This window comes from Bos grunniens, chromosome 11, assembly GCF_055505025.1.
Source record: "Bos grunniens cultivar Pamir isolate PY7600 chromosome 11, Bosgru_T2T1.0, whole genome shotgun sequence".
NCBI classification, from domain to species: domain Eukaryota; kingdom Metazoa; phylum Chordata; class Mammalia; order Artiodactyla; family Bovidae; genus Bos; species Bos grunniens.
Genome location: NC_141175.1, coordinates 105,133,228 through 105,156,642, shown reverse-complemented (window position 1 = coordinate 105,156,642; position 23,415 = coordinate 105,133,228). Strand labels below are relative to the sequence as shown.

The window sequence follows — 23,415 nt, the reverse complement described above, 5'->3', positions numbered from 1 at the left end:
GGAGCTCTGGTGTCAGCCCCTGCCTGTGCCCTGGAGCCTGCTCCCTCCCCACCCCACTGGGCTGATTAGCAGTGGGACTGGGGTGAGGTAGGTGGTTTCCCCAAACAGCTGGATGCACGCAGGCTGTGTGTGTCTTCAGGGGTGCCAGGCACTACTCAAGCAGAGCACTGAGCTCAAAGTAGATAAGAACAAAGTTGGGAAAGTCAGAAGCCAGGTGGACCCAGGAATGAAGGTGAAAGAAAAGGGCAGAGCATCAGAGAGAAGGAAAAATAACAATTCCTGAGAACGAGCCAGGGTGATCCAGGCCGTTGGCCAGTTTGAGTGTGGGCCAGCCTGATTTCAAGGCTCAGCCCTGTTCGAAGATGGGACACACAGAACTTCTGCAAGAGAGCAGAGCTGGCCGGTTTTCACGTGACGCAGTGTCCCAGTCAGGAGGGCTGGGGGCCAGGGGGCGGGGGCGATTCCAGGCATTTCATCTCCATTGTGTAGGCCAGTGCCGGCAAAGGGTCTCTTCACTGGTGTAGGCCTCATACATCCCAACCAACACTGTAGTGCCATTGCTGAACCCAAGATCCCAAATGTCGCCATCCCCATCTGGACCATAGGCTAGAGCTCCAGACCCTCAGCCACAGTGCAGGGGAAGGGCCATGATCTCGGCTGGGCAAGAGACTCATCCTGGTCTTTCAAAAAGAGGTTAGTGTGCACCTGCGGCTGCCGTCTTCACTGTCGTTGGAGGGAGACTGCCTGAGCCCACGCACGGAGCAGAGGCATGGAGAGCAACCACGCCTCCACGTCATTTTCTGAGGCCCCTTGCCACCAGTCCTGCTGGCTCAGATGGTAAAGAACCTGCCTGCAGTGCAGGAGACCCAGGTTCAATCCCTGGGTCGGGAAGATCCCCTGGAGAAGGAAATGGCAACCCACTCCAGTATTCTTGTCTGGAGGATCCCTGGCAGACTACAGTCTACGGGGTTGCAGAGTCGGACACGACTGAGCGACTAACATACACACAGTCACCAGCCACCTAACCTTTCAGTTATGGAACCAACAAATTCCATTTAATCACGATGGCTCTGTGTTAAGGGTTCGGTATCTCACAACCATGTTCTGATAATAAGGTTAACATTCCAGACCCACACAGGCTGGGTCCAGCCACTAACCAACCCCCTCCATGGGTATCTCAGAACACCAGCTCGCTGTTCCCTAAAAGCCCTGTCCCTCTCCACTGACTACCTCGTTGTCTCAGGAAAGCCTACCCATTCTTCAAGGACCATGTTAAGTGTCTCTGTCTCTATGAAGCTCTCCTGTCTCAAGGCTGAGCCTACAGTCTCAAGGGGCATCCAGTGCCCCCTGCCAGGTTTCTGCCTTCCTGACAGCTGGGTCGGAGGGCCTTGGTGGGAACAGAAGCTTGTGACCCATTTAGTGGCTGAGACACCTGTGGGCAAGATGTCAGCTGAAAAGATTCTCTAGTTAAGTAAACTGCTCTCCCACAAGATGCAACAGCCTCTTCCTCTTGCTCCCAAGGTCCTCTCCCTGCTGCCCTTCACCTCACACACACAGCCTTCTAGCTGTGATGGGTCAGCAGGAACTGGGGCTCCTGTGTTCCCAACCCCAGAGGCCCTGCCTTTCAGGGTCCCGGCCTCCACATGCTCTCAGATTCTCCCACTTGCCAGGCTGACCCTCCTTAAGTCACCAGTCATTCAGATAAACCCTCTTTCTCTTCACAAAATCCTTCCAGGGCTTCCCACTGTTTCTGGCCCCTGCAACGGGCCCCCATGCCTTTCTGGCTTCTTCTCTCACCACATCCGGGCCACCAGCTGTTCCTCGGTGCTTTCCCTCAGCAGCAGTCCCCGCCACCCCACTTCCAACAGCCCCTCACACAAAGCTGCCTCGTGCAGCCTCCCCTCTGGGCCCGGCACTTCCCCTGCTGTCCATTAGTCACTTACTTCTGTCTTTCCACGGACAAGTCCATCTCCTAGACTAAGAATGTAAAATCTTTGGCGAACGGCCTCTGAATGTCATCACATTTCACTCATGGAGACTAAATGGTGCTTTTTATGCAAAGCACCTTTCATTAAGTGTCTGAAATGAAATGAGAGAAGAAAAGAACACATTCCTAGCTCCTGAGAGACATGTGTACTCTCCCCAGTAATAATAATAATAATAATAATAATGAAAAGGCCAAGTGGGCTGCTCCTTCCAGGGAGCCCTGAGCTCTGTCGCTGTGATGCACACTGGGGCCCGGGTGCCAGCTGACACTGTGAATGGATAAAGGGAACGTGGGGAACCATCAGGGATCATTCCCCATGGCTTCTAAAGAACGTGCATCTTCTTCTGCGAGTCCTGGCCCTGAAGTCTGTGCACACAAGGGCTGGACTTCTGAAGCCATGCTCTTCTGCAGCTCACGGGATATAGAGGGAAGAGCTCAGGGTCTGAAGTCAAGACCTGGGGGGAGGCATCCTTGGTTCCCAGCCTTGGAACCTCGGGGTGGAAGCTGTCAGGATTAGAGGACTGTTTAGGTGCGGATGCCTCGCATGGAACAAGCAGGGTCAAGTTCCTTCTAACTTTTTAAAAATTATGGCACACTTCCTCAATTTGTTTTGTGTGTGTGTGTGGCCATGCCACAGAGGATCTTAGTTTCCTGACTAGGGACTGAACTTGTGCACCTGCAGTGGAAGTGTGGAGTCCCAGTCACAGGACCGCCGGGGAACTCCCTTCTTCAATTTCTCCTGCTTCTCCCACAGGCAGGGAACAAACCAAATTGGGGAAACTGGGACAGAAAAATGACAGGGAGCCACTGGCAACTGCATTCTTATTTGTGGTTTCTGGTTTTTTGTTTTGTTTTGCTTTTTAATTTTTTTTTCTAGGAAAACAAAAAAACACAACCAGGGGAGTTTATATGACAACTATCAATGTCAGGAGGGCAAGGGAAAGAGAAAGAAAGGCTAGAGGCTTGGGGAGCGAATAAAAACTGGATTCTGAACCACGTGGAACGGCTCACAGGGTCCTGGGTGTGGGTCCTCGTGAGATGACCGGTCACTTTGGCATGCGTGTTCAGTGCCCGGTCTCCTGTCTGCCAGCTCAGACCCCCAGGGTCAGAGAGAGCTGTCTGCACCCTGGAAATCCTCCAAAGACAAACTCGCACGTTACAGCAAGATGAGACTGATTTGAGCTCCATGACTGTGCTCAGGTATCACGCATTCTTGCCTGAGAGAAAAGTCCGGAAGAGTGTGAGTCGCCATGGGACGCTCTGGCATCACACTGAGCCCCAGGAGGCCGCTCACTCAGGCACAGGCACGGCTTTCACCGCCCACACGGACATCTGCCCAGACACCTGTGGGCAGTCTGGCCATGGAAGGACAGGGGACATGGCAGTCCCTTTGATCCACAGGTCAACGATGGTGTCCGTTCTCCAGTCTTACTCTGTCTATGGCCTGTGAAGGACACAAAGATCTGTCTGCTTTTCTGCTCAACCCTGGACACTGATTCCCAAGAAGCGTGGCCATCTGGATCCACACCGAAGCGCTCAGATTTCTCCCACTTGATGCCCCAGGTCTCAGGGCAGAAAACTCAGCTGATCCAGGGCCATGTGTGGCAAACAGGACAGCCGGTGACGGCCGGGCAAGAAAGAGCTGGTAGCGCACTGTGAGACCAGAGTACATTCAAGAAGGGGAGGGGGTGTGCAGCAAACCATCACCCCGAGTCACAGTCCAGGGGACCCGCCGAGCTTGAAGGACACAGGCAGGTCTGCTCGTCTTGACCAGGCGGCTCTGACGCCTCACGCAGCTGGGGTCCCCTGGTTGTGGTTCCTATGTGGAGGGCGGTGGGCTTCCTGCCCTGCTGCAGCCCCTGTTTCTACTTGGAGGCCAGGTTATGTCTCAGCGCTGCAGTCCTGAGGAGCACCACGCTGGCCAGCCAGCCAGGCCACAGTCCTCAGCCCACCGCCGGGCAATGATGCAGCTCTGGGTCCCACAGGAAGGCCCCCAGGGGCCACGGTCACTGGGAGGCAGGGAGAGGGGGACGGAGGAGGGCTGCATTCTGTCGGGAGAGATTCGGGGAGCAATGGCCAGGGACTGGAAGGGACAGTGGCCCCAAACGCTGCAGGGCCAGAAGGAATGGGATCAACAGACGACGTTCTCGTCACTAGTTTAAAAAGAGAGTATTGGTGGTGTTGCTTGGCTGTTTTTCCCTTTTAAAACCACTCACATTTTAAGAGGTGATGGGGCTGGGGAGATGCGGCCCTCTTCACACTGGTCCTTTCCAGGCCTCAGGAGACCCACTGTCCCCACCGGGTCTCGGGCCACCAGCAGGGATGGGCGGGGCGGGCAGGTGCTCTGCTTCCTGGAGGCCACCCCTTCTTCCCGCAAAAACAGGACCCATGTGACGGGCAGTCCAAAGACTAAAGTGCAGAGAAATCCACAGAGCGGGCGGCCCTGTGCTGGGTTTTCCCAGAAGGGGCGGGAGAGGGGCTGGGTCCAGAGTTACCGCTAGGGGACACATGGGGACAGCTACAAGGCGAGCCTGCGGGGCATGGTCCCCTTTCTCTTGAGCTCCAGGGATGCTTCTTCCATCATGGACTGTCCACTGCTAACAGCACCCCAGGGAAAAATCTCAGCCTCAGAGATCAGGCCCACAAAGGGGGAAACGTGTATGACCGTCCCTGGTTGGTAATGACTAGTGACCGTGGAGGGAGAGGCAGGTTCAAGAGGGAAAAGAGTGTGTTATCTAAAATCAGTGAACCCCAGGTTTCGAGAGTGGGGATCCAGGAACAGCCCCAAAGGTAGAGCCTCTCCCAGGGAAGGTTGGTGGCGGTGGTCAGGATCCTACCAGTGAGACCTGCTGGGGAAAGGAGCACCTCTGGGTGGGGGCGGCGCTGTAGAGTGGGGAGGGCGGCCCAGGACCAAAGCCCACGGTGGGCACTACGGTGTATAGGCCGGGGGCGGCTGGAACTGGTTGATGACCTCGTACTCTGCCGGGTAGGGCTCGTTCTCCTCCATCTCCGAGAGCAGCTCCAGCGCTTGCTCCTCCTCCTCCGTGGGGTAGTGGCGCAGGAGGTTGGCCGCTGTGGCCAGGATGGAGGCCCCGCCAGCGCCAGCCACCAGGTAGAAGCTAACGGCAAAGGTGACGTAAACCTGGGACCCGTGGTACTTCTTATGCTGCTGCTGCTGGGCCAGGATGAGTTCGGAAGCCCAGTAAGAGAAACCGATGACTGTGGCACACTGCAGGACTGGGGGGACAGAGGGAAAAGGGGGTTGGCAGGCACCCCGCAGCCTGGGTGCTTGAACCACCTGCAGCCTTCCCACCCAAACCCCATTCTCAGAGAAGCTGCCTGCCCCCACACCCAGTGCCGGGGAGCTCGTATGGCCAGGGTTGGGGACAGAGGCCTGACCCTGCCAAGGCCGGTCAGATTCTCTCTGTCTTAAGAATTCGGAATTGGGCTGCTAGGCCTGCTGGAGGTCATTGGATGCCTAAGAGGAATAGGTATCAGAGTCAGTACTAACCCAGGTCAAATCAACACAGCAGCCCCGTCATGAGGGACAAGAGAAGCCTTTTACCAGCAGAGCAGCCTGATCTACAGGAATGGTGAGGAGAGGGAATCTGAAACCGTGCGTTCCAGGGAGACACAGTGTTTCCTCTCTGGCTCCTTCTGGGCCCCATGAGCCCAGCCGAGCTTCAGATCCCATTCTTGGAGAATGATGACAGCTCTTAGAAGTTCTAACAACATTTGCTCCCTCCGGCTCAGCCGAGTGGGTCTGCCCTGCTGCCCCATGCCGCCCCTCTGTGAAAGGCCATAGCTGGAACGAGCAGCAGGAACTGTCTGCGCGTGGAAAGCCCTCGGTCCCCACTTGCGACTCCAGACAGGATGCCCCAGCCCCGTGGCAGTCGGTTCCACACTGGGAGTGGCCCAGGCTTACCCGTGAGGATGTGGGCGAAGGCATAGCGACGGGTGATCTTCAGGGCGGGATGCTTGGGCCCGAAGACATCCAGAAGGAACGCAGAGAGGCTGCACAGGATGCCCAGGAAGCAGAAGGCGGCGATGACCCGCAGGAGCAGGACTGTCTGGGGATTCATGCAGAAGTCTGCAGGGGAAGAACCAAATCCTCAGGGCTCCCAGGAACACCCTGGGGCAGGAAGTCCCCACCTGGGAGGAGTTCTCCCCACACCACAATCCAGGGGAGCTAGGAGAGGACCCAGGGAATCTGCAAAGAAGGGGGAGGATCCTCTATTAGCAGACAGGACTGCTGGGTCACTGCTCCCATGAGCCTCGAGTCCTTCCCCCTTCCCCCTTGGGACTAGTCCAAGTGCAGCACCCGACTTCAGTGGACAGTGGACCCTTGAACAATATGAGGGTCCACTCATATATGGATTGTTTCTCAAGAGTACTATACAATCAGAGTTGGTTAAATCTGAGATGTGGAATCACAGATCCAGAGGTCAACTATAAATTACATAAGTCATACATGATTTTCAACTGCTGGGAGGGTCACCATCCCTAACCCCATTGTTGTTCAAGGGTTAACTGTACTTGCCACGCTGTTCTAATCATCTTTAAAGACTCTGAGAATTAATGTGACATATTAACCCATTCTGCTAAAGTGTGCTTCCAGCTGGCAGGAGAAGCCCCTTGACTTCTGAGCTGAGACAGCCAAAGGGACAAGGGCCAGAGTCCCCTTTGAGTCCATTCTCTATCCAGTCACTCCGTCCTCTTTTTCACTCAAAAAGACACTGAAGGGACTTCCCTGTCTGTCTAGCAGTTAAGACTCTGTGCTTTCACTGCAGGGGGCATGGGTTTGACCCCTAGTTAGGGAACTAAGATCCCACATGCCACACAGTGTGGCCAAAATAAGTAAATAAATAAAAAAGAAGCTGAAGCAGCTTAGAGAACCATAGAATTACAAGCGAGAACTAAATACATGAGGAAATCTGGTAGACTGGACCTCCTTATTTATTTTTGCTCCTCCCCAAATCCTACTAAAACAAAAAAAAATTTTTAAGACCTAGACCTGCACAAAGAGAGGAAGGGCAAAACAGAATTCTGAAAACTGGGAAGTAAAGGGTCTCAGAACTAGAATGGACTTGACACAAGAGATAAGCTGAAGTATAAGCCAGAAATGGGAAAAGCTAAGAAGCAGATTTATACCACAAAAGCGTGAAAGGTTCAGAAGCTGACAGCACCGAATACCTTCTAAAATGAGGGCAAAGCCTTTGGGGGCTGCTCGCTCTAGCAAAAACGAGGGAAGGGACCAAGAAAAAGGAAGATGCTAAAACAGGAGACCCAACGTTCAAAGAGTGAGGAGGCCCCAGGGTCCTGGTGAAAGACCCCAGGACGACAACTGCACACCAGACACAGCGAGCAGCCTACATGTTCTTCTGGGACTTCAACATCGTTCTTGCTTTCTTTAAAAAAATATTTTTTTTTATTCCATCTAGACTGCACTGTCAGTTCCCTTTGATATCTATGCAACCTGCCACAGTTCTAGAAACACAGACAGGATAAAGGCTGATCCAAAAAGAAACCATTTTAAGCTTTGATAAAAAGTAGAAAATGGGCCTTAACTTCCCCTATTCAGCCACCAGCAAGTTCTTCTTTTATTTAGACCATGGATCACCAAAATGGACTTGGAAAATTTTGAAAAGGGCTGACGAGATTTACACTGTCCACTTCTTTCCTGAGTTTGGATCTCAGGCCAAGAGGCTGTGGGATGGTGGTTATCCCTCTCAGGTGCACAGAGAAACAGCAGAGTGCTGGCTGAGAGCATGTGCCCAAGCTGCAGAGGATCTGAGCTCTTGGTTTGGAGCAGGGCCTGGGAATCTGAATTGCCACAAGCGGCACAGGCGGCTTGAGCCTTACACTCCAGGAAACACTGGATCCAAAGGAAGAGTCCAAAAGCTGGGGAGGGCACCTGAGCTCAATCAAGCTGACTGGAATCACCAGACGTTGACTAGCCTCATGGGGTCACCTGGCCTGAGGCCTGGCCTCCCACAGAAAAACCAGACCAGATACCCAGGGGACCTGGGCCTTTGTGACAGCGCACACTTCTGCCTCGGGCACAAAATTCGCCAGGCAGATGTTGGCTGAGCCCACATGACTCATATGCCTTGATCTGGCTTCAGGTCACCTGCCAAGCTGCCCTCAGAGCTATCTGTCACTCTCCTGTCAGCTGACCATCTGTTTGGAGCCCACTCATCCAGCCTGGGTGATCGCCTGCTGCCAGGAGGCCTGCCTGTGCCTAAGGTCTGCCAGCAACAAGGTCCAGCCTTCACTTACTCTGGCCCTGCGGGCCTGAAGGAGTCTAGAAGCCCACAGGGCCTCTCTGAAACAAAAGCTCCCAGACACGGGCCGTGTCCTGGCTGCACTGTGAACGTTGCTAAAAGCTCTACGCCACAGTTCCAGGGGTCCACGTAGCACACTGCAGGGACCCGGCAGGATGCAAGTATTGTTCTAGTGCCCCCAAGAATAACTTCTGAGCAGCAGGGTGGAAGGGTTTACATCACACTCTGCTCTGCAGCAGGCTGAGTTCAGATTCCTCCCACATTACTCAACATGGCCAGGCCCTCTGAGTGATGCTTTAATTGTGCTACTCGGTTTTAATTTAACAACTAGTTTCAACTGAAAAATGGAACACCAGGGCTTCAGAGATCCTTTCTTTGGTGGCATAGTGACTACAGGATGTCCACTGTATTAGCATCCTTTTACAACGTACAGGATCCTTTACACACGTCCAGGGGCCTTATGTTTCAGAATATCCTTATTTCAGTCACAAGGAAGACTTTCACAGATGTTCAGCTGCCCCTCCCAAGAGATAAACATCTTTTTTTTTTTAATTTATTTTGGCCCCACCATATGGCATGTGGGATCTTAGTCCCCAAGCAGGGATTGAATCCAAGCCCCTCCAGTGGAGGTGCAGTGTCTGAACCGCTGGACCTCCAGGGAAGCCTCTCAGCTTCCTTGTTGGCAGTTTCTTGTGTTGCCCTCCAGGGATGCCTGCCTGCGCACACAGGTGGGGCAAATGTTATCTTAGTTAAGCCTCACTCCACTCCAGGGGATTCGTCATCCGGTTCAGATGAGGAATCAGAGGCTCCAAGAGGTTGTGACTTCCTGCAGGTCACACACAGCACAGAGCTAGGCTGCGAACCAGTGTCAGGCTCCCTCACACTGTGATGCTCACCATCACCAAGCACCAGAGTCAGCCGCTTTACATTTCCCCGATGGAGCTAATCGATCAAATCCTGAAGAGCTGGATTTGAGTGAGAAGTCAAAAAGGACCGTGGATGCTGGCAGAGCCCCGTCAGCACGAGTGGCCGCTGAGCTCACTACGGAAACAGCTGGAAGCATGAAATCTCTTCTAGGCCAAAAAGGTTTGGGTTGTTAAGCAATAAATGGAGCTCCTCCTGGGAATTATTGGGCCAAACCTGTTGGGTGTGGTCTAAGCTTCAGCAACCATCAGAGCCTGGTTCTTTTTTTTTTTTTTTTTTAATTAAAAAAATACATATACTGTGTACTTTTATTTATTTATTTTTGGTTGCTCTGGGTCTTCGTTGCCGTGTGCGGGCTTTTCTCCTCTTGCAGCGAGCAGGGGCTATTCTCGTGGCGCCTGGGCTTTTCTCACTGCGGTGCCATCTTGTGTTGCAGAGCATGGGCCTAAGGCCTTGGGCTTCAGCAGTTGCAGCTCCCGGGCTCTAGAGCACAGGCTCAGTAGTTGTGGCATATGGCAGGTGGGATCTTCCCGGATCAGGGATCGAACCCGTGTCTCCTGCATTGGCACGTGGATTCTTTTCCACTTGGCCATCAGGGAAGGCCAGAGTCTTGACTCTTAAAAGCAGAAGGCAGGGGACTTCCCTCGTGGCCCAGTGGCTAAGACTTCGAGCTCCCACCACAGAGGGCCTGGGTTCAATTCCTGGTCAGGGAACTAGATCCCACATGCCACGACTTAAAAGACTCGCATGCTGCAACCAAGACCTGGTGCAGCCAAACAAAGAAATATTTAAAAAAAAAAAAAAAAGCAGAAGGCATATAAACTGGGCACCCAGTCTCAGTCCCACCACAGGTCATGCATCACCTCGAGCAAGTTGGCCTTGACATCTGCCCGCTCACCTGTCAATGGAAGCAATGACACCTGCCCCATCTGCACAGGGGCCCTTGAGGGCAGCCAGACCCCGAAGTGCCAGGAAGGAGCAGCCCCACTCCCTCTGTGCTGGGTGGCCACAGCAGTGTCTTCCTTGGCATGCCTTTCCTCCCAACACCAAGAACTGCCCCGTCCATGCACATCAGCCAGTGGGGGCTAGAGGATCAGCACCACGGGGGTGATGACATGGTTCAGAGAAGGGGCTTTGCACCCACAGTTCAAATAGGTTTTGTTTCCACCTGACTGCTTTATGCTTTTCTCCACTCTAAAGTTCTGAGCAAACCTTCCGGGTCAAGGGGGAAAGCCAATGGAAGCTTCCCTTGGAGTGATGCTGACAGATACCCCAGAGCCCTGCCCCACGCCCCCGCGGTGCTCTCATCAGAGGGTCTCAGAGCACACAGCAGAGACAGGCAGCGTTACCCCAGCCCTCCTTGGAACCCTGCTCAGGCTCTCCTGGGGTCGGGATCTCAATGTCCCTTTCTCTCCTCCCCTGCCAGACATCGGTGTGGCAGGGAGGGCAATGAATATCTGCTTTGTTGAGAGGGCTGCCTAAAAGAAGCCCATTCTCAAATGCTGTGTGTATGTTGTTTTATTTATGAAGAGAAATGGCAGGTGGAGCTGAATTTAGATCCCACCAGCGCCGCATCCACTACACCCTGGTCAGACTGAATGCACCCTGTGCTCCAGTTGTGCTGTGGCCTGTTTACTTCGGTAACCATTGCTTGCCTGTCCCCTCCAGTCACCGGGGAAGAAGGCAGCTGCTGTGTAATAGGATCCCACAGACCTGACTTTGCCCAAGGTCATTGGTGAGTCACTGGGCTGGATTTGTTTGGAAGGCCCCTGCTCTTCCTGTCTACCTGCCCATGGCTCTCATCCCCTCCTGACCCAGAGAGGCAGCAGGCAGGAAGCTTCTAGTGGCTTCTCGCCAGTTCCCTTCTGTTCCTTCTCCTATTCCCCCCTCACTGGAGTCCTTGAGTCAGTCCTTCCAGCATTCATCCACCCACTTTATACAGCTGCACCCTACTCTTGACTTTTTAGCTTCCAGACAAGACTTCTGACACAAGACTCCAAGAGGGCCCTCCACTGCCCAGCTGGGTCGTCCCACAGATCCCAAGGGTCCTGGCCAAGCTGCCTCCAAGGATATGCCCCTACAGGATCTGGAAATGCCAGCTGCATTGGTCACCACCCCTCAGACACGCCAGCCCTTCCCAGAAGGCCCTTGACCTTCCCATGGCTTGCTGTCAATCATGATCCCCCCAACTTCACATCTTACACTCCCTCATTCTCCAGAGATGTTTCCTGAGCCTCTGGTCCCGGCTGCCCCCTTGCTGGGCACACTTGAGGGGCAGAGAGGGCTTGAGGCTCAGAAGGAATGGTTATCTGGGCTGCCTTGTTGGGGGCCACCAGAGGTCTGGGCATGTCTCTGGCCCCCTGGCCCAGGCTGAAGAGCTGTGTGAGAAGGGGGCAGCCCCGGGGAGCAGAGGAATTCCCAACAGGATCTTTCAAGCCGTGGCGTTTGTAAAAGCCTTCAGGGCTCTGGGAATGAGAGAGGATGATGGGCTTTGACTCAGCCCAGCAATGAGAGGGGAAGAGGAATAAAAAACATAGTTTTGCCTGGGCTTGTGAGAAAAACTCAGCCAGAATGGGGAAGTAAGAGGCCCGGGACAGCTCGGACGGAGGAACAGTCTAGTGTGCACTGAGGCGCAGTGGTGAGGGTGGAGTCCATGCCACTCGGAGCAGCTGGGTGCCCCTTAGCAAGAGACCAGCCTGGGCCCGAGACCTGAGAGTGTTTGTGTGTGTATGACGGGGGTGATGATAGTTACCTACCAAATAAAGAAGTCGTTTAGGTGACACTATAGCCAGGCATGAAAGGTGCTTAGTGTGATGCCTGGTACTCAGGCAAGGGGCCAAGAAACGGGAAGGCATCATGCCAAAGCCTGTTGGCCCGCTCCACTCCCCATCACCTGCAGAGACCTGGCAGGGTCTGCTCTCCGTCTGGAAGCACCCACAGGCACGAGGCCTGTACCCCACAGCTCTGGCCTCTCCTGAGATGGGGAATAGCGAGGCTTCCACACTAGGATTTCTGCTAGACCCTGAGGCTTGGCACAGCCCTACAGAGTAGCAAACGACTGAAGGCCCAGCAGGCACCCAAAAGCCAACTGGTACAGAGAAGGAGGCTTCCCTGGTGGACCAGAAGGTAAAGAATCCACCTGCAATGCAGGAGACCTGGGTTCGATCCCTGGGTTAGGAAGATCCCCTGCAGAAGGAAATGACAACCCACTCCAGTATTCTTGACTGGAGAATCCCGTGGACAGAGGAGCCTGGCGGGTTACAGTCCATGGGGTCACAGAGAGTCAGACATGACTGAACAACTAAGCACGCACCAAGAAGAAGCAATCAGGGACCTTCAGATTCTTTACCACCTTCTGTGACAGCTCATGAGGCAGCACTGTCAGCTTTGTTACGGGACACCAAGCGCTCCCAGCTTGCAATGGCCGCCGAGACCAAGGTAAACCAGGCTGAAACCATTCGTGGGCTGAAACCCCTAAACACATGGACGGGCAGGCACCATGTAAAGGTGGAGGCGACCTGCCTTATAAAAGACAAAATCCAGCTTGGATAATTTCTCAGAAAAGGTAGATACGTGTGTGAACAGAGGAGAACAGAACCAATAATTTATTTTTGATGTGCCTTTGACAAGGATGTAGGCCAAAGTGAGATAAACCATCGTGAGGTCGTTCCTTACGACAGCTAAAGTAAAGCAAACATAACGAGATGGCATCACTTTATACTGATGTCAAAAGTGAGGTGCACTCAACTCTGCCGTTCCCAGCTGTGTGCCCCTGCAGAGATCATTTCACTTCTCTGAGACACAGTTTCCTGGACCTTTGGAATGAAGACATGGAATCAGATGGGCCCCTCCCTCCATCGCAGGAATTTTACAAGCCTTCCTAGGAACGATCTGAAATAGAGAGGCATCATGAATTCCCTTTCAGCTTGGGGGCTTTCCAGGAAGCTAGTGGTAAAGAATCCACCTGCCAATGGAGAAGATACAGGAGATTCGGGTTCAATCCCTGGGTCGGGAAGATTCCCTAGAGAAGGAAATGGCAACCCACTCCAGTATTCTTGAGGAGCCTGGCAGGCTACAGTCCGTGGGGTTACAAAAAGTAGGGCACGACTGAGCATGCACGTACACTCCCGGTTTTGATGCGACACCAAGCACCTGAAATACTGACCACCAAGGGGATCAACTGCAAGGTCTGGATGAAGCGGTGCAAAGTGGCAGCTGTGCCTCAAGGCAAGTTCTGGGGAACGTGCTAACAGAAAAGTCACCCTGACTCGACTCAAGCTTGATGGGCTTTTTGCCACAGAGAAAGCTGCATAGCACGTGGTCTCCATCCTGTGGGTAAGTGTTAGTGTTAGTTGCTAAGTCATGTCTCTCTGTGACCCCAGGAAATGTAGCCTGTGAGCTTCTCTGTCCATGGTATTTCCCAGGCAGGAATACTGGAGTGGGCTGCCATTTCCTTCTCCAGGGGATCTTCCCCATCCAGGAATCGAACCTGGGTCTCCTGCATTGCAGGTGGATTCTTTACTATCTGAGCCACCAGCGAAGCCCATAGGTCTTAGTAAGCCAACACACTGAAAGCTATCATCACGGTGATACCTGGAAATAAACCAGAAGCCCCCATCCTGTTCTCTACAAAATCATTCGAAAGCTTTGAAAACTCAAGAGAAATGCGAACCAGCAAGAGAACTCTCAGAGAAAGACAACATTAGGCCACAAGGACAGGGCTTTTCAGCCTCGACCTGCACAAGTGGTGTATGATCCAAGGCACTCAAAGAGAACTTGACCTTTTCACCAAACCCCAGGCAGTGTGAATCCTTAAACAGACAATGTTAAAGATACCTAACAGGAACAGGAATCCGAGATATGGGGCAACACACATCTGGAATGAATTACAGCCAGGAGTGGCACATGGAGAAAACCTTCAGGAATGGTTCAAAAGGCCTTGAGGGTAATGAACTCTGCTGTTAATAAGGGCTGTTTGCAATCCACTGACCATTTTCCCTGTAAAAACCAGGCAGTGCAATACTGCCCCCACACCACACAGCCTGTACCTTCATTACCAGAGAGGAGGGCTGGGAAGGATGGGCTACAGGCCTCCCCTGTATCCAGTAAAGATGATGGTCTGGTTCCCCTTTCTTCTGCTTCCCTGGCCGGGAAGCACCATAATGAACAAAGCAAACTTACCTCATTCCGTCACACTTGTGAGGGTTCCACGAGCCAAACTCCTATTGTTTTACTGAGGGTAGCAATGGAACTGACTTCTGGTTATTGAAAATACCGTAGACTCCCTTTTTCTCTAACAATCCAAAGACTGCAGAACTCACAAACATCTTTTAAAATCTTTAAAAATTTTAAAGTTCCTTTTTCTCAAGCTGACCACCCCGCCCCCCGCCCCGACCAAAAAAAAAAAAAAATCTTCCTGTATCTCGGGCTCCTTAGAAGGAGACAGGTAATTGTGATGCCTAGCACCCTTATCTTCTCTCTGATATACAGCGCCCTTCCCCCAAAAGAAGCCGAAAATAGCAGTCCAGATTACCATGGAGTTGAGGAGTGGGTGCTTGGCTGAATAACATCAGAATTAATGAGGGGCCGGACCCCAAACAGAGCCACCTGGTGGGCAAGAACATCAGGCAGCAATGGGCTGTTTCCTTCAACCAGGTGCCTACCCCAGGCTATCTCAGCTCCAGTCCGCACCCTTCCGAGGATGCCCGGGCGCCCAGAAAGAAGAGGGCTGGCGCGCAGCGCCCTCACCTTTCAGCAGGTCCGGGTGCACGTAGCCTAGGACGTCGGAGACCCCCAGCTCTTGGCGGGAACAGGTGCCACCGTGGATGTGCAGCCAGGCAGGCTCGGCGAGCGCGGTGCACAGCGCGGTGATGGACAGGGCACCCGGCAGGGCCGAGGCCAGACTACGCTCCGGCTGCTTGGGCAGAGTGCTGCCTCCCGGGCTCCTCCGCCGGCGCCCGCCGGGTAGCCCTGCGCCTCCGGGGGCGTACATGTCCGGGGCCGCCCGCCGTCGCTCAGCGGTCGCTGCTGGTAGCCGCCGACCTCCGCGGGGCGCAGAGAGCCTGCCTGTCCGGGGGGAGGAGAGCAACGTACTGGGTTCGTAGCAGGTGAGGCTGGAGGAAGGCGGTCAGGGCCGACCCCAGGGGATGGGGGTGGGACCGAGGGCTGAGCAGAGACAGGAGAGCTGCAGAGGTTCGGGGGGCGGGGAAGGGGTCCCCGGAGTGGAGCTGCGGAGGTGCGAGACGATGACCCGGAGAGGGCTGGGGGCCCGCGGGACCTTGGCAGAATACAGTAGGGAGAGGGGCTGGGGCGGAGGTATCCGTTACTGGTGGAAGAAAGAGCCGGACTCGGGGTCCTGGCCAGAGGGTGCCCAGGGGCGGAGGGCCAAGCTGGGCCGCAAGGATCGGGGACCCAGGATCTGGGAACTGCGCTCTGCGGTGCGATCTCTGCCCAGATAGGACCCACCCCTCAACGACTCCTGATCCTCACCAGTCAGCAGGCTTCAGTGCCGGGATGGCGTCGTTCCGTCCCGGTCACGGGCTCCTCAGTTACCCCGACCCGAGAGATCTCAGGGCCCAAACCCGCAACGCCCGGACAGACCCCGGCCCGATCCACTTCCGGCTTCCTCCACCTCTGACCCCGCCTCCTCCGGCTCCCCGCCCCGTTCCCGGCGCGCGACACAGCCCGGGCGCGCCGCCGGCTCCCTGCGCAAGGCCTCACGGGACTAGTAGTTCCAGGCCGTGCCGCGATGCTTTTCGTTGAGGTGGGGCCGCGGTTGGGGGAGTAGGGTGGGGAAAGGACGACTACAACTCCCAGAAGGCAGCGCAGCCGAAGCAGCGGGCGCTTCATTTCCAGGGTGGACCCTGGCAGTCGGGCCTAAGGGGTTTGCTCTGTGGGAACCGCAGTCGGAGCGGCTGGCTCTGCTCATTTTTGTCTCCTCCTGCGCCGGGCAGCCATGAAGGACTCGCTGGTGCTGCTTAGCCGTATCCTGGCGCACCCGGACTCCCGCTGCTGGTTCCTGGCCTGGAACCCCGCGGGAACTTTGCTGGCCTCGTGCGGTGGCGACCGCAGCGTCCGCATCTGGGGCAGGGAGGGTAAGCCCCGATGCCGCTGCACGACCCCTGCCGCCAAGGGGTCTCCTTGCGCTTGATGTGGGTGCCAGTCTCGGGGAGTACGCAGCCTGCGGGACAGGCAGACCCTGGACGATGGTCACGGGCCGAGGGAGAGGATGGAGGGGTTTTCTGAGAATTGAACCTTAGCCACTTTGAGAACGGGTTTTCCGGTGAAGGAGTCAGCAACTACTAGAAGCTAAAATGTCAATAGAGAGACTGAAACTGTTGGGGAAATTGTGATAGTTGCTGAGGCAGGAACATGAGAAGAGAAGGAAGAAAGTAGGCTTCAAAGTAATTTGCAGCAGTTGAAGAAGTTTAAATTTAACCCGAGGGCATTTACCAGGTGGCAACTGCCAACACAAGAGAGGCCAGTTGGATCCCTGGGTCAGGAAGATCCCCTGGAGGTCGGAATGGCTATCCACTCCAGTATTCTTGCCTGGAAAATTCCATGGACAGAGGAGCCTGGCAGTCTATGGTCTATGGGGTCGCAAAGAGTCAGAGGTGACTGAAGTGGCTTAGGGCGGGTGCACACACACACACACACGCACGCACGCATGTAGGTACTCTTGACAATTTTAAATCATGAGGGTGATTCCTCAGATTTGTTTCAGAAGGATGCCTCCAGCTTTCTGTAACTGTAACTGGAGTCAGTTAAAGCCTGTTGTTCAATACACTCACTGAGCTCTGACCCCCAGCCTGGCTCTGATGCTGGACCCTGTTACCCAACGGCACAGCTAGTGTTCAGCACCTTCTTGTGCACCCAGCTCCAGAGCCTGACCTGTCCTCTGCTTTCAGGTGACAGCTGGATCTGCAAATCTGTCCTTTGTGAAGGCCACCAGCGCACCGTGCGGAAGGTGGCCTGGTCTCCATGCGGAAATTACCTGGCCTCGGCCAGCTTTGATGCCACCACTTGCATTTGGAAGAAGAATGAGGATGACTTTGAGGTAAATAGTTGGGACCAGGATTGTTGCCTGTTTGATCCCCAGAGCTGGTTTAGGAACGTTTTTTTATTCTAATATTTATTTTATTTTTGGCTGTGCTGAGTCTCCGCTGCTTCGCGTGGGCTTTCTCCAGTTGTGGCAAGTGGGGGCTGCTCTTTGTTGCGGTGCGTGGACCTCTCCTTGTGGTGGCTTCTCTTGCTTCGGAGTAAAGGCGTAGAGCTCTTGGGCTTCAGTAGTTGCGGTGGACGGGCTTAGTTGCTCCAGGGCGTGTGGAGGCTTCTGGGGACCAGTGTTGGAACCTGTGTGCATTGCACTGGCAGGCTGATTCTTAACCACCGGACCACCAGGGATGTTCCTGGTTTAGGAACCAGAGCCGGCCTGGGTCAGTGGGAGTGGACTTGCAAGGACCACAGGGGTCTGAGCTGGCACTGATTTTAGTCCCTCTTCACTGTTCGCAGTGTGTAACCACTCTGGAGGGCCATGAAAATGAGGTCAAATCAGTGGCCTGGGCTCCGTCTGGCAACCTCCTTGCCACCTGCAGCCGAGACAAGAGTGTGTGGGTCTGGGAAGGTGAGTCCAGATCCCTCCAGGTGCACTTGGGAGCCTGCCACCCAGTCTCCGCGCCCCACCCTTGTGCCCCTGACGGTCAGCTTGTGTGCCCCTTCTTTTCTTCTCCACAGTTGATGAAGAGGACGAGTATGAGTGTGTCAGTGTCCTCAACTCCCACACACAGGATGTCAAGCATGTGGTTTGGCACCCAAGCCAGGAGGTAAGAGCCAGGTGTCTTGGTGGGAAGTAATTGTGATGTTGGAGGGTTGTACCCAGCCGCCTTCTGCTCTTCAGCCTCAACCTGGCTTTCCCAGGAATCTCTGTCTGTGACCAGAAGATGTCAGTGAGTCCCTTTATAAAAGCACATCCCTGGGACTGTCCTGTCCTGGGAGGGAGAAGTCTTGGAACCACAGACACTCCCGGGCCCTACACACACATACGGTGCTGTCCTTGGCCTCCCCTACAGCTGCTGGCCTCCGCCAGCTACGACGACACAGTGAAGCTCTACCGGGAGGAAGAGGATGACTGGGTGTGCTGCGCCACCCTCGAAGGCCACGAGTCCACCGTGTGGAGCTTGGCCTTTGACCCCAGTGGCCAGCGCCTGGCGTCCTGCAGCGACGACCGCACCGTGCGCATCTGGCGCCAGTACCTTCCAGGCAACGAGCAAGGTGAGGGCCCAGCCTAGGGGCTGAAGGCCCATCTCTGCGGAGGGGCTGAGACACATGGATGAGTCACAGAAAACTGGGCCCTTCATAGATGTGCCGTGGGAGGGCTCCAGGGAAAGTGCTGGAAGAGTCCAGGGAGGCTCTGGGGAAGGGGGCCTAGACTGAAAGGAATGTGTAGCATTTTAACATAAGAAGAGACTTCTGTGACTTCTGGTGGTTAAGACTCCATGCTTCCAATGCAGGGGGCACTGGTTTGATCCCTGGTCAGGGAACTAAGCTCCCACATGTTGCCAGACATAGCCACAAAAGAAAAAAAGGAAATTCTAGATGCAAAGAGGACCACATGAGCAAAGGCATTGAAAGTAAAGGCGGCCTACGTTTACACCAGGAACAGGGATTTGCATAGGGTAGATGGAGCATAGGGCATAAGGAGTTTGGAGAGAAATAAGGTAGGTTGGGCTGGGTGCCTGATGTTGTTTAGTCACTAAGTCGTGTCCGACTCTTTGCAACTCCATGAACTGTAGCACGTGAGACTTCCCTGTCCTTCACCATCTCCCAGAGCTTGCTGAAACTCATGTCCATTGAGTCAGTGATGCCATCCAACCATCTCATCCCTTGTTGTCCCCTTCTCCTCCTGCCCTCAGTCTTTCCCATCATCAAGGTCTTTTCCAGTGAGTCAGTTTTTCGCATCAGGTGGCCAAAGTATTGGAGCTTCACCTTCAGCATCAGTCTTTCCAATGAGCATTCAGGGTTGATTTCCTTTAGGATGGACTGGTTAGATCTCCTTGCTGTCCAAAGGACTCTCAAGAGTCTTCTCCAAAAAGGCAGGATAAGTTGTCAGACATAGTCTGTAGCAAAAGGGATTTTGAGGAGCAGGACGTCTCCTTCTCCGAATCCTGGTGTGAAAATGCCAGTCTGGCTGCAGTGTCTAAGGCAGATCAGGGCGGATGGGGACAGGAGTGAGCATGAGGCCTCAGGTGGTGCGGATGGGGGAGGGCAAGTCAGGGTCTCCTCTGCAGCGGGGCAGGTTCTCCCCTGAGGTGCCCAGGGCATGGATACGCCCAAGGCTCAAGAGAAGTCTGTCACGCAGGGGTTGCATGCAGCGGCTCCGAGGCCAGCTGGAAGTGTGTCTGCACCTTGTCAGGCTTCCACTCCAGGACCATTTATGACGTCGCTTGGTAAGACCGCCACTCCTCCCCTCCACCCTGCCCACCCATTCTAGTGATTTTCGAGAAGTCAGGGTGCTCTTTCACCTTTGGGAATACGTGGGGATATAGAGCAGCCACCCTCATGTCATCAGATCAGGCTAGACTGTCTCCATGCTGGTTTAGCACTGGCTGGCCCAGGGTTCACAGGAGCAGGGGACAGACTTAGACCCAGGCTGAGGGTAGCTCCATACCATCCACGGCATCAAACCATCCAGAAATATGTATTCTTGAAACTGTGGCTTCATGGCTCGGGCTTTATGGTTTGGTAACACTGCTTCTACCTTAGGGAGCCTAGGAAAGCCATACCGTTCACATAGGAGAGTCGGTCAGAGGGCAGTTCGGGCCCTGAGAATCTGTCCTCAGGAAATAACCCTAAATAACTGAAGAAGTTGACGTGCATCTAAGTTTTATTTATACTATCAAACATTTGGAAATAGCAAAAATGGACTAAGTATGGTAAAATTAAGTGACCTGTCGCATCAGTTTAAAAAAACGGTCAGGAACACTTCATGTCAGGGCAACTGCTGTGCCAAGTGAGAAAAGTACAATTCAGAGTTACATGTAGTTTTTTAGGTTAATTACATGGAAAGAGACCTAGATGGCAGCACTTGAAGCTTGGGGTGATGTTTGCAGCTACGTTTGTTAGAGGCTCTAGGGTAAGAGACTTACAGCTGCGTCCTCGAGTTTGAGACTAGCACCAGCCCCTCGCCCCTGACTTGCCAGGTGGGGAGGGAGGAGCCACCTGCACGCCACCGACGCACCTGTTCCCCCCACCCCCCAGGTGTCAGCTGACAGGGACCCTGGCTACCGCCTGTGGGGATGATGCCATCCGAGTATTTGAGGAGGATCCCGGCTCAGACCCGCAGCAGCCCACCTTCTCGATGACAGCCCACGTGCCTCAGGCCCACTCCCAGGATGTCAACTGCGTGGCCTGGAACCCCAAGGAACGGGGGCTTCTGGCCTCCTGCAGTGACGATGGAGAGTTGGCCTTCTGGAAGTATCAGCCGTCTGAAGGCATCTGAGCCACTTTGGCTTTGGATAGAATTGTGCTTCCCCAGAAAATGTCCTCGGACTTCCCCAGTCCCTAAGAGGACCAGGAGCATCCTTGACCTTCCTTTATTTGGCCCTCCTGCATTCAGACTTGGGGAGAGGCTCAGGGCCACCGGCCCACTCACTCTTCCCCCTTTGACACGGAGCCCCTGGTAAAGAGCTGCAGAATATCTGTGCCTTGTACTTAAGGCAGATTTTGCTTTAGGGCAGTGTTCAATTGGAGAGCAGAGGTTAAGTATACTATTTATAATCATTATATCTTTATGTAGGAGGGATGTAGCTCAGCCCTTTCTGAGACTATAAGCTTTATACAAATAATCCGAGTCCCAAGTCCTATTTTATGTTATAGGGACATTCACAATTTAAAAGAATTTCATGGTGAGTCCTTCTCTGAAGTAGGCCCTGTCTTCCCAGTTTCTGGGTAAATCCTTGCATTTAAGACATGCAGCCAGTACTGAAATTAATTCCTTAATGTACGTTTGTTAGAATAAGAGACCCCTCTGCTTTCCCTTAGAAACCCTTGCATACCTTCTGTGCCAGGTGCTGTGATGACAGTCGGGGAGTGCTGAGAAATAAACGGAGAGAATGTGAACCCTAGCAGCAAGTTACTGTTGGCCACAGGTCATACAGTCTTAGTGGGGGTGAAAATTGGGTCCTGCTGCTGCTGCTGCTGCTAATTCGCTTCAGTCGTGTCTGACTCTGCGACCCCATAGACGGCAGCCCATCAGGCTCCACCGTCCCTGGGATTCTCCAGGCAAGAACACTGGAGAGGGTTGCCATTTCCTTCTCCAATGCGTGAAAGTGAAAAGTGAAAATGAAGTCGCTCAGTCGTGTCCGACTCTTAGCGACCCCATGGACTGCAGCCCACCAGACTCCTCCATCCATGGGATTTTCCAGGCAAGAGTACTGGAGTGGGGTGCCATTGCCTTCTCCGAATTGGGTCTTGGGTGAGGGGCAAAATAATCCTAAAGGGACAGTATGTGCCCTCTAAAGAACCACAGTACATAAATACTCTGGTCTGTCATGTTAGAGTTCCATAGTGGGGGTGAGTGGTAAGAAGCAGCCCCTTAGGGAAATAATGCTGAAAGAGGTAGAAAAACAGGCACAGGCCGGCAGCGCTGGGGTCTCAGGCTGTCCTCAGACAGGCACGACCAAGTGGGTTTTGACTTGAGGACCATCCTCAAGGCCATGGCCTTCAGTTCAGTTTTATACCACAGAAATCATGACCTTAGATTTTGAAGACAGCTGGGGCAGTATCTAGAGCCGTGGTTCTCAAAATGTGCCTGCCAGTCAATAGAAATCCCTAGAGTGCTTCAGGGCGTGTAGAGAGGTCAGCACCTCCGAAGCAAGGGAATGGCACCAGATACTGCAGTCGGGTCTCCATGCCTTGCCCTCAGTGAAAATACTGCCAACTCCACTGAGAAACATCCTCAGTAGAACCAATACAAATAAATTGTATTAGATCTCCACCCTTGAGCACACAGCATTCTGTCGGAAGCAGGCATGCAGCGGCCATGCTGCACACGGAGGTGAGGCTGTCCTGAGGAAAAGCAGTTGTGCAGTTGCGTGCTCCATCAGCCGTGTCCATGGCGTAACCATCTCTACTTGCAAGAACGAGCAAACTGTAGTGTTTAGAGTTGGCTATTTGGGAGACATTTTCTGGGAGACATTTTCTGGGAAATGAATGGAATGAGCCTGTCACTTCAAGGGAAACTGATCGTGTTGCCAATGATAAAACAAGCTTTCCAGCAAAAATTCAAATTTGTGAAAACCCATATTGACATCAGGAGCTTGACATCTTCTCAATGCTTAGGCTTTTCTGAGGGGATTGGTGGTGATAGGAACACATGATTTATGATGAAGTGTATTAAAGAAAGATTTGCATAATTTAGTGAGTGAGCATTTTCCAAGTGACTAAGGCACGTTACAAAGACACTCATGGGCAAGACTCATTAAAAGTGTAAGAGGCAAGTGGGTTTTAATGCAAGTGTTGCTCTTGCTAAGTATGCTCACTGATAAGGTTTCACATCCACATTGCCTTTAAGAATCTACCACCTGTGTAGTGACGTATCTCATAGCCTATATCATCTGAGAAGCCTATTTAGAAACTTCTTCCAACTCCCTACCTGTGTGAAGTCAGCTTTACATCAATTCACACAACAGGTTTTGGAAACAGTTGTGAGAATCCAGCTGTCTTATTAAGCTGGTCATGAAAGAGATTTACAAAAATGTAAAATGCTGTTCTCCCTGAAAATTTGTTTTCGAAGTTGTTCTTCATAAAATGTTAATTAAGTTACTTTAAAATGCGTTTACTCTAGTAAATAAACATCAGTGGCTATAACCCAAATAATAAAAGCTGTTTGGAGTTCTTTTTTGTAGTGTAGAGGGGTCCTAAGACTAGAAAATTGCCAACCTAGGGAAATTATCCTATCAGAATCATCTTCCAGTTTTACGCACATTTACTCCTAAAAAGGGCTTTTCAGGTGGCTCAGTGGTAAAGAATACACCTGCCAATGTAGGAAATGTGAGTTTGATCCCTGGGTTGGGGGAGGAAATGGCTGCCCACTCCAGTATTCTTGCCTGGAGAATTTCACGGACAGAGGAGCCTGGAGAGCTACAGTCCATGGGGTCACAAGGAGTCAGACACGCCTTAACACACACAAAACAGTATTCCCAGAAAACAACAGAAGGCAAG

At 53.3% G+C, this 23,415-nt stretch overlaps 2 protein-coding genes across 2 annotated transcripts; one reads left to right on the top strand and one right to left on the bottom strand.

The window, feature by feature from the left end:
• Window positions 1–2,812: 2,812 nt before the first annotated feature.
• TMEM127 (transmembrane protein 127) lies at window positions 2,813–15,830 on the bottom strand. Its single transcript, XM_086328215.1, has 4 exons — window positions 15,685–15,830; window positions 14,944–15,261; window positions 5,913–6,077; window positions 2,813–5,224 (listed from the first exon to the last, which is right to left on the bottom strand). Exons 2-4 carry the CDS (start codon window positions 15,185–15,187, stop codon window positions 4,917–4,919), a joined length of 717 nt encoding a protein of 238 aa, XP_086184341.1. The 5' UTR covers window positions 15,188–15,261; window positions 15,685–15,830; the 3' UTR covers window positions 2,813–4,916.
• Window positions 15,831–16,025: 195 nt separating this feature from the next.
• CIAO1 (cytosolic iron-sulfur assembly component 1) lies at window positions 16,026–23,075 on the top strand. The gene is made up of 7 exons (XM_086328214.1): window positions 16,026–16,289; window positions 17,103–17,251; window positions 17,707–17,818; window positions 17,929–18,017; window positions 18,264–18,465; window positions 19,553–19,640; window positions 20,452–23,075. The coding sequence occupies exons 1-7, from the start codon at window positions 16,151–16,153 to the stop codon at window positions 20,690–20,692; spliced, it is 1,020 nt and encodes a 339-aa protein (XP_086184340.1). The 5' UTR covers window positions 16,026–16,150; the 3' UTR covers window positions 20,693–23,075.
• Window positions 23,076–23,415: the final 340 nt, after the last annotated feature.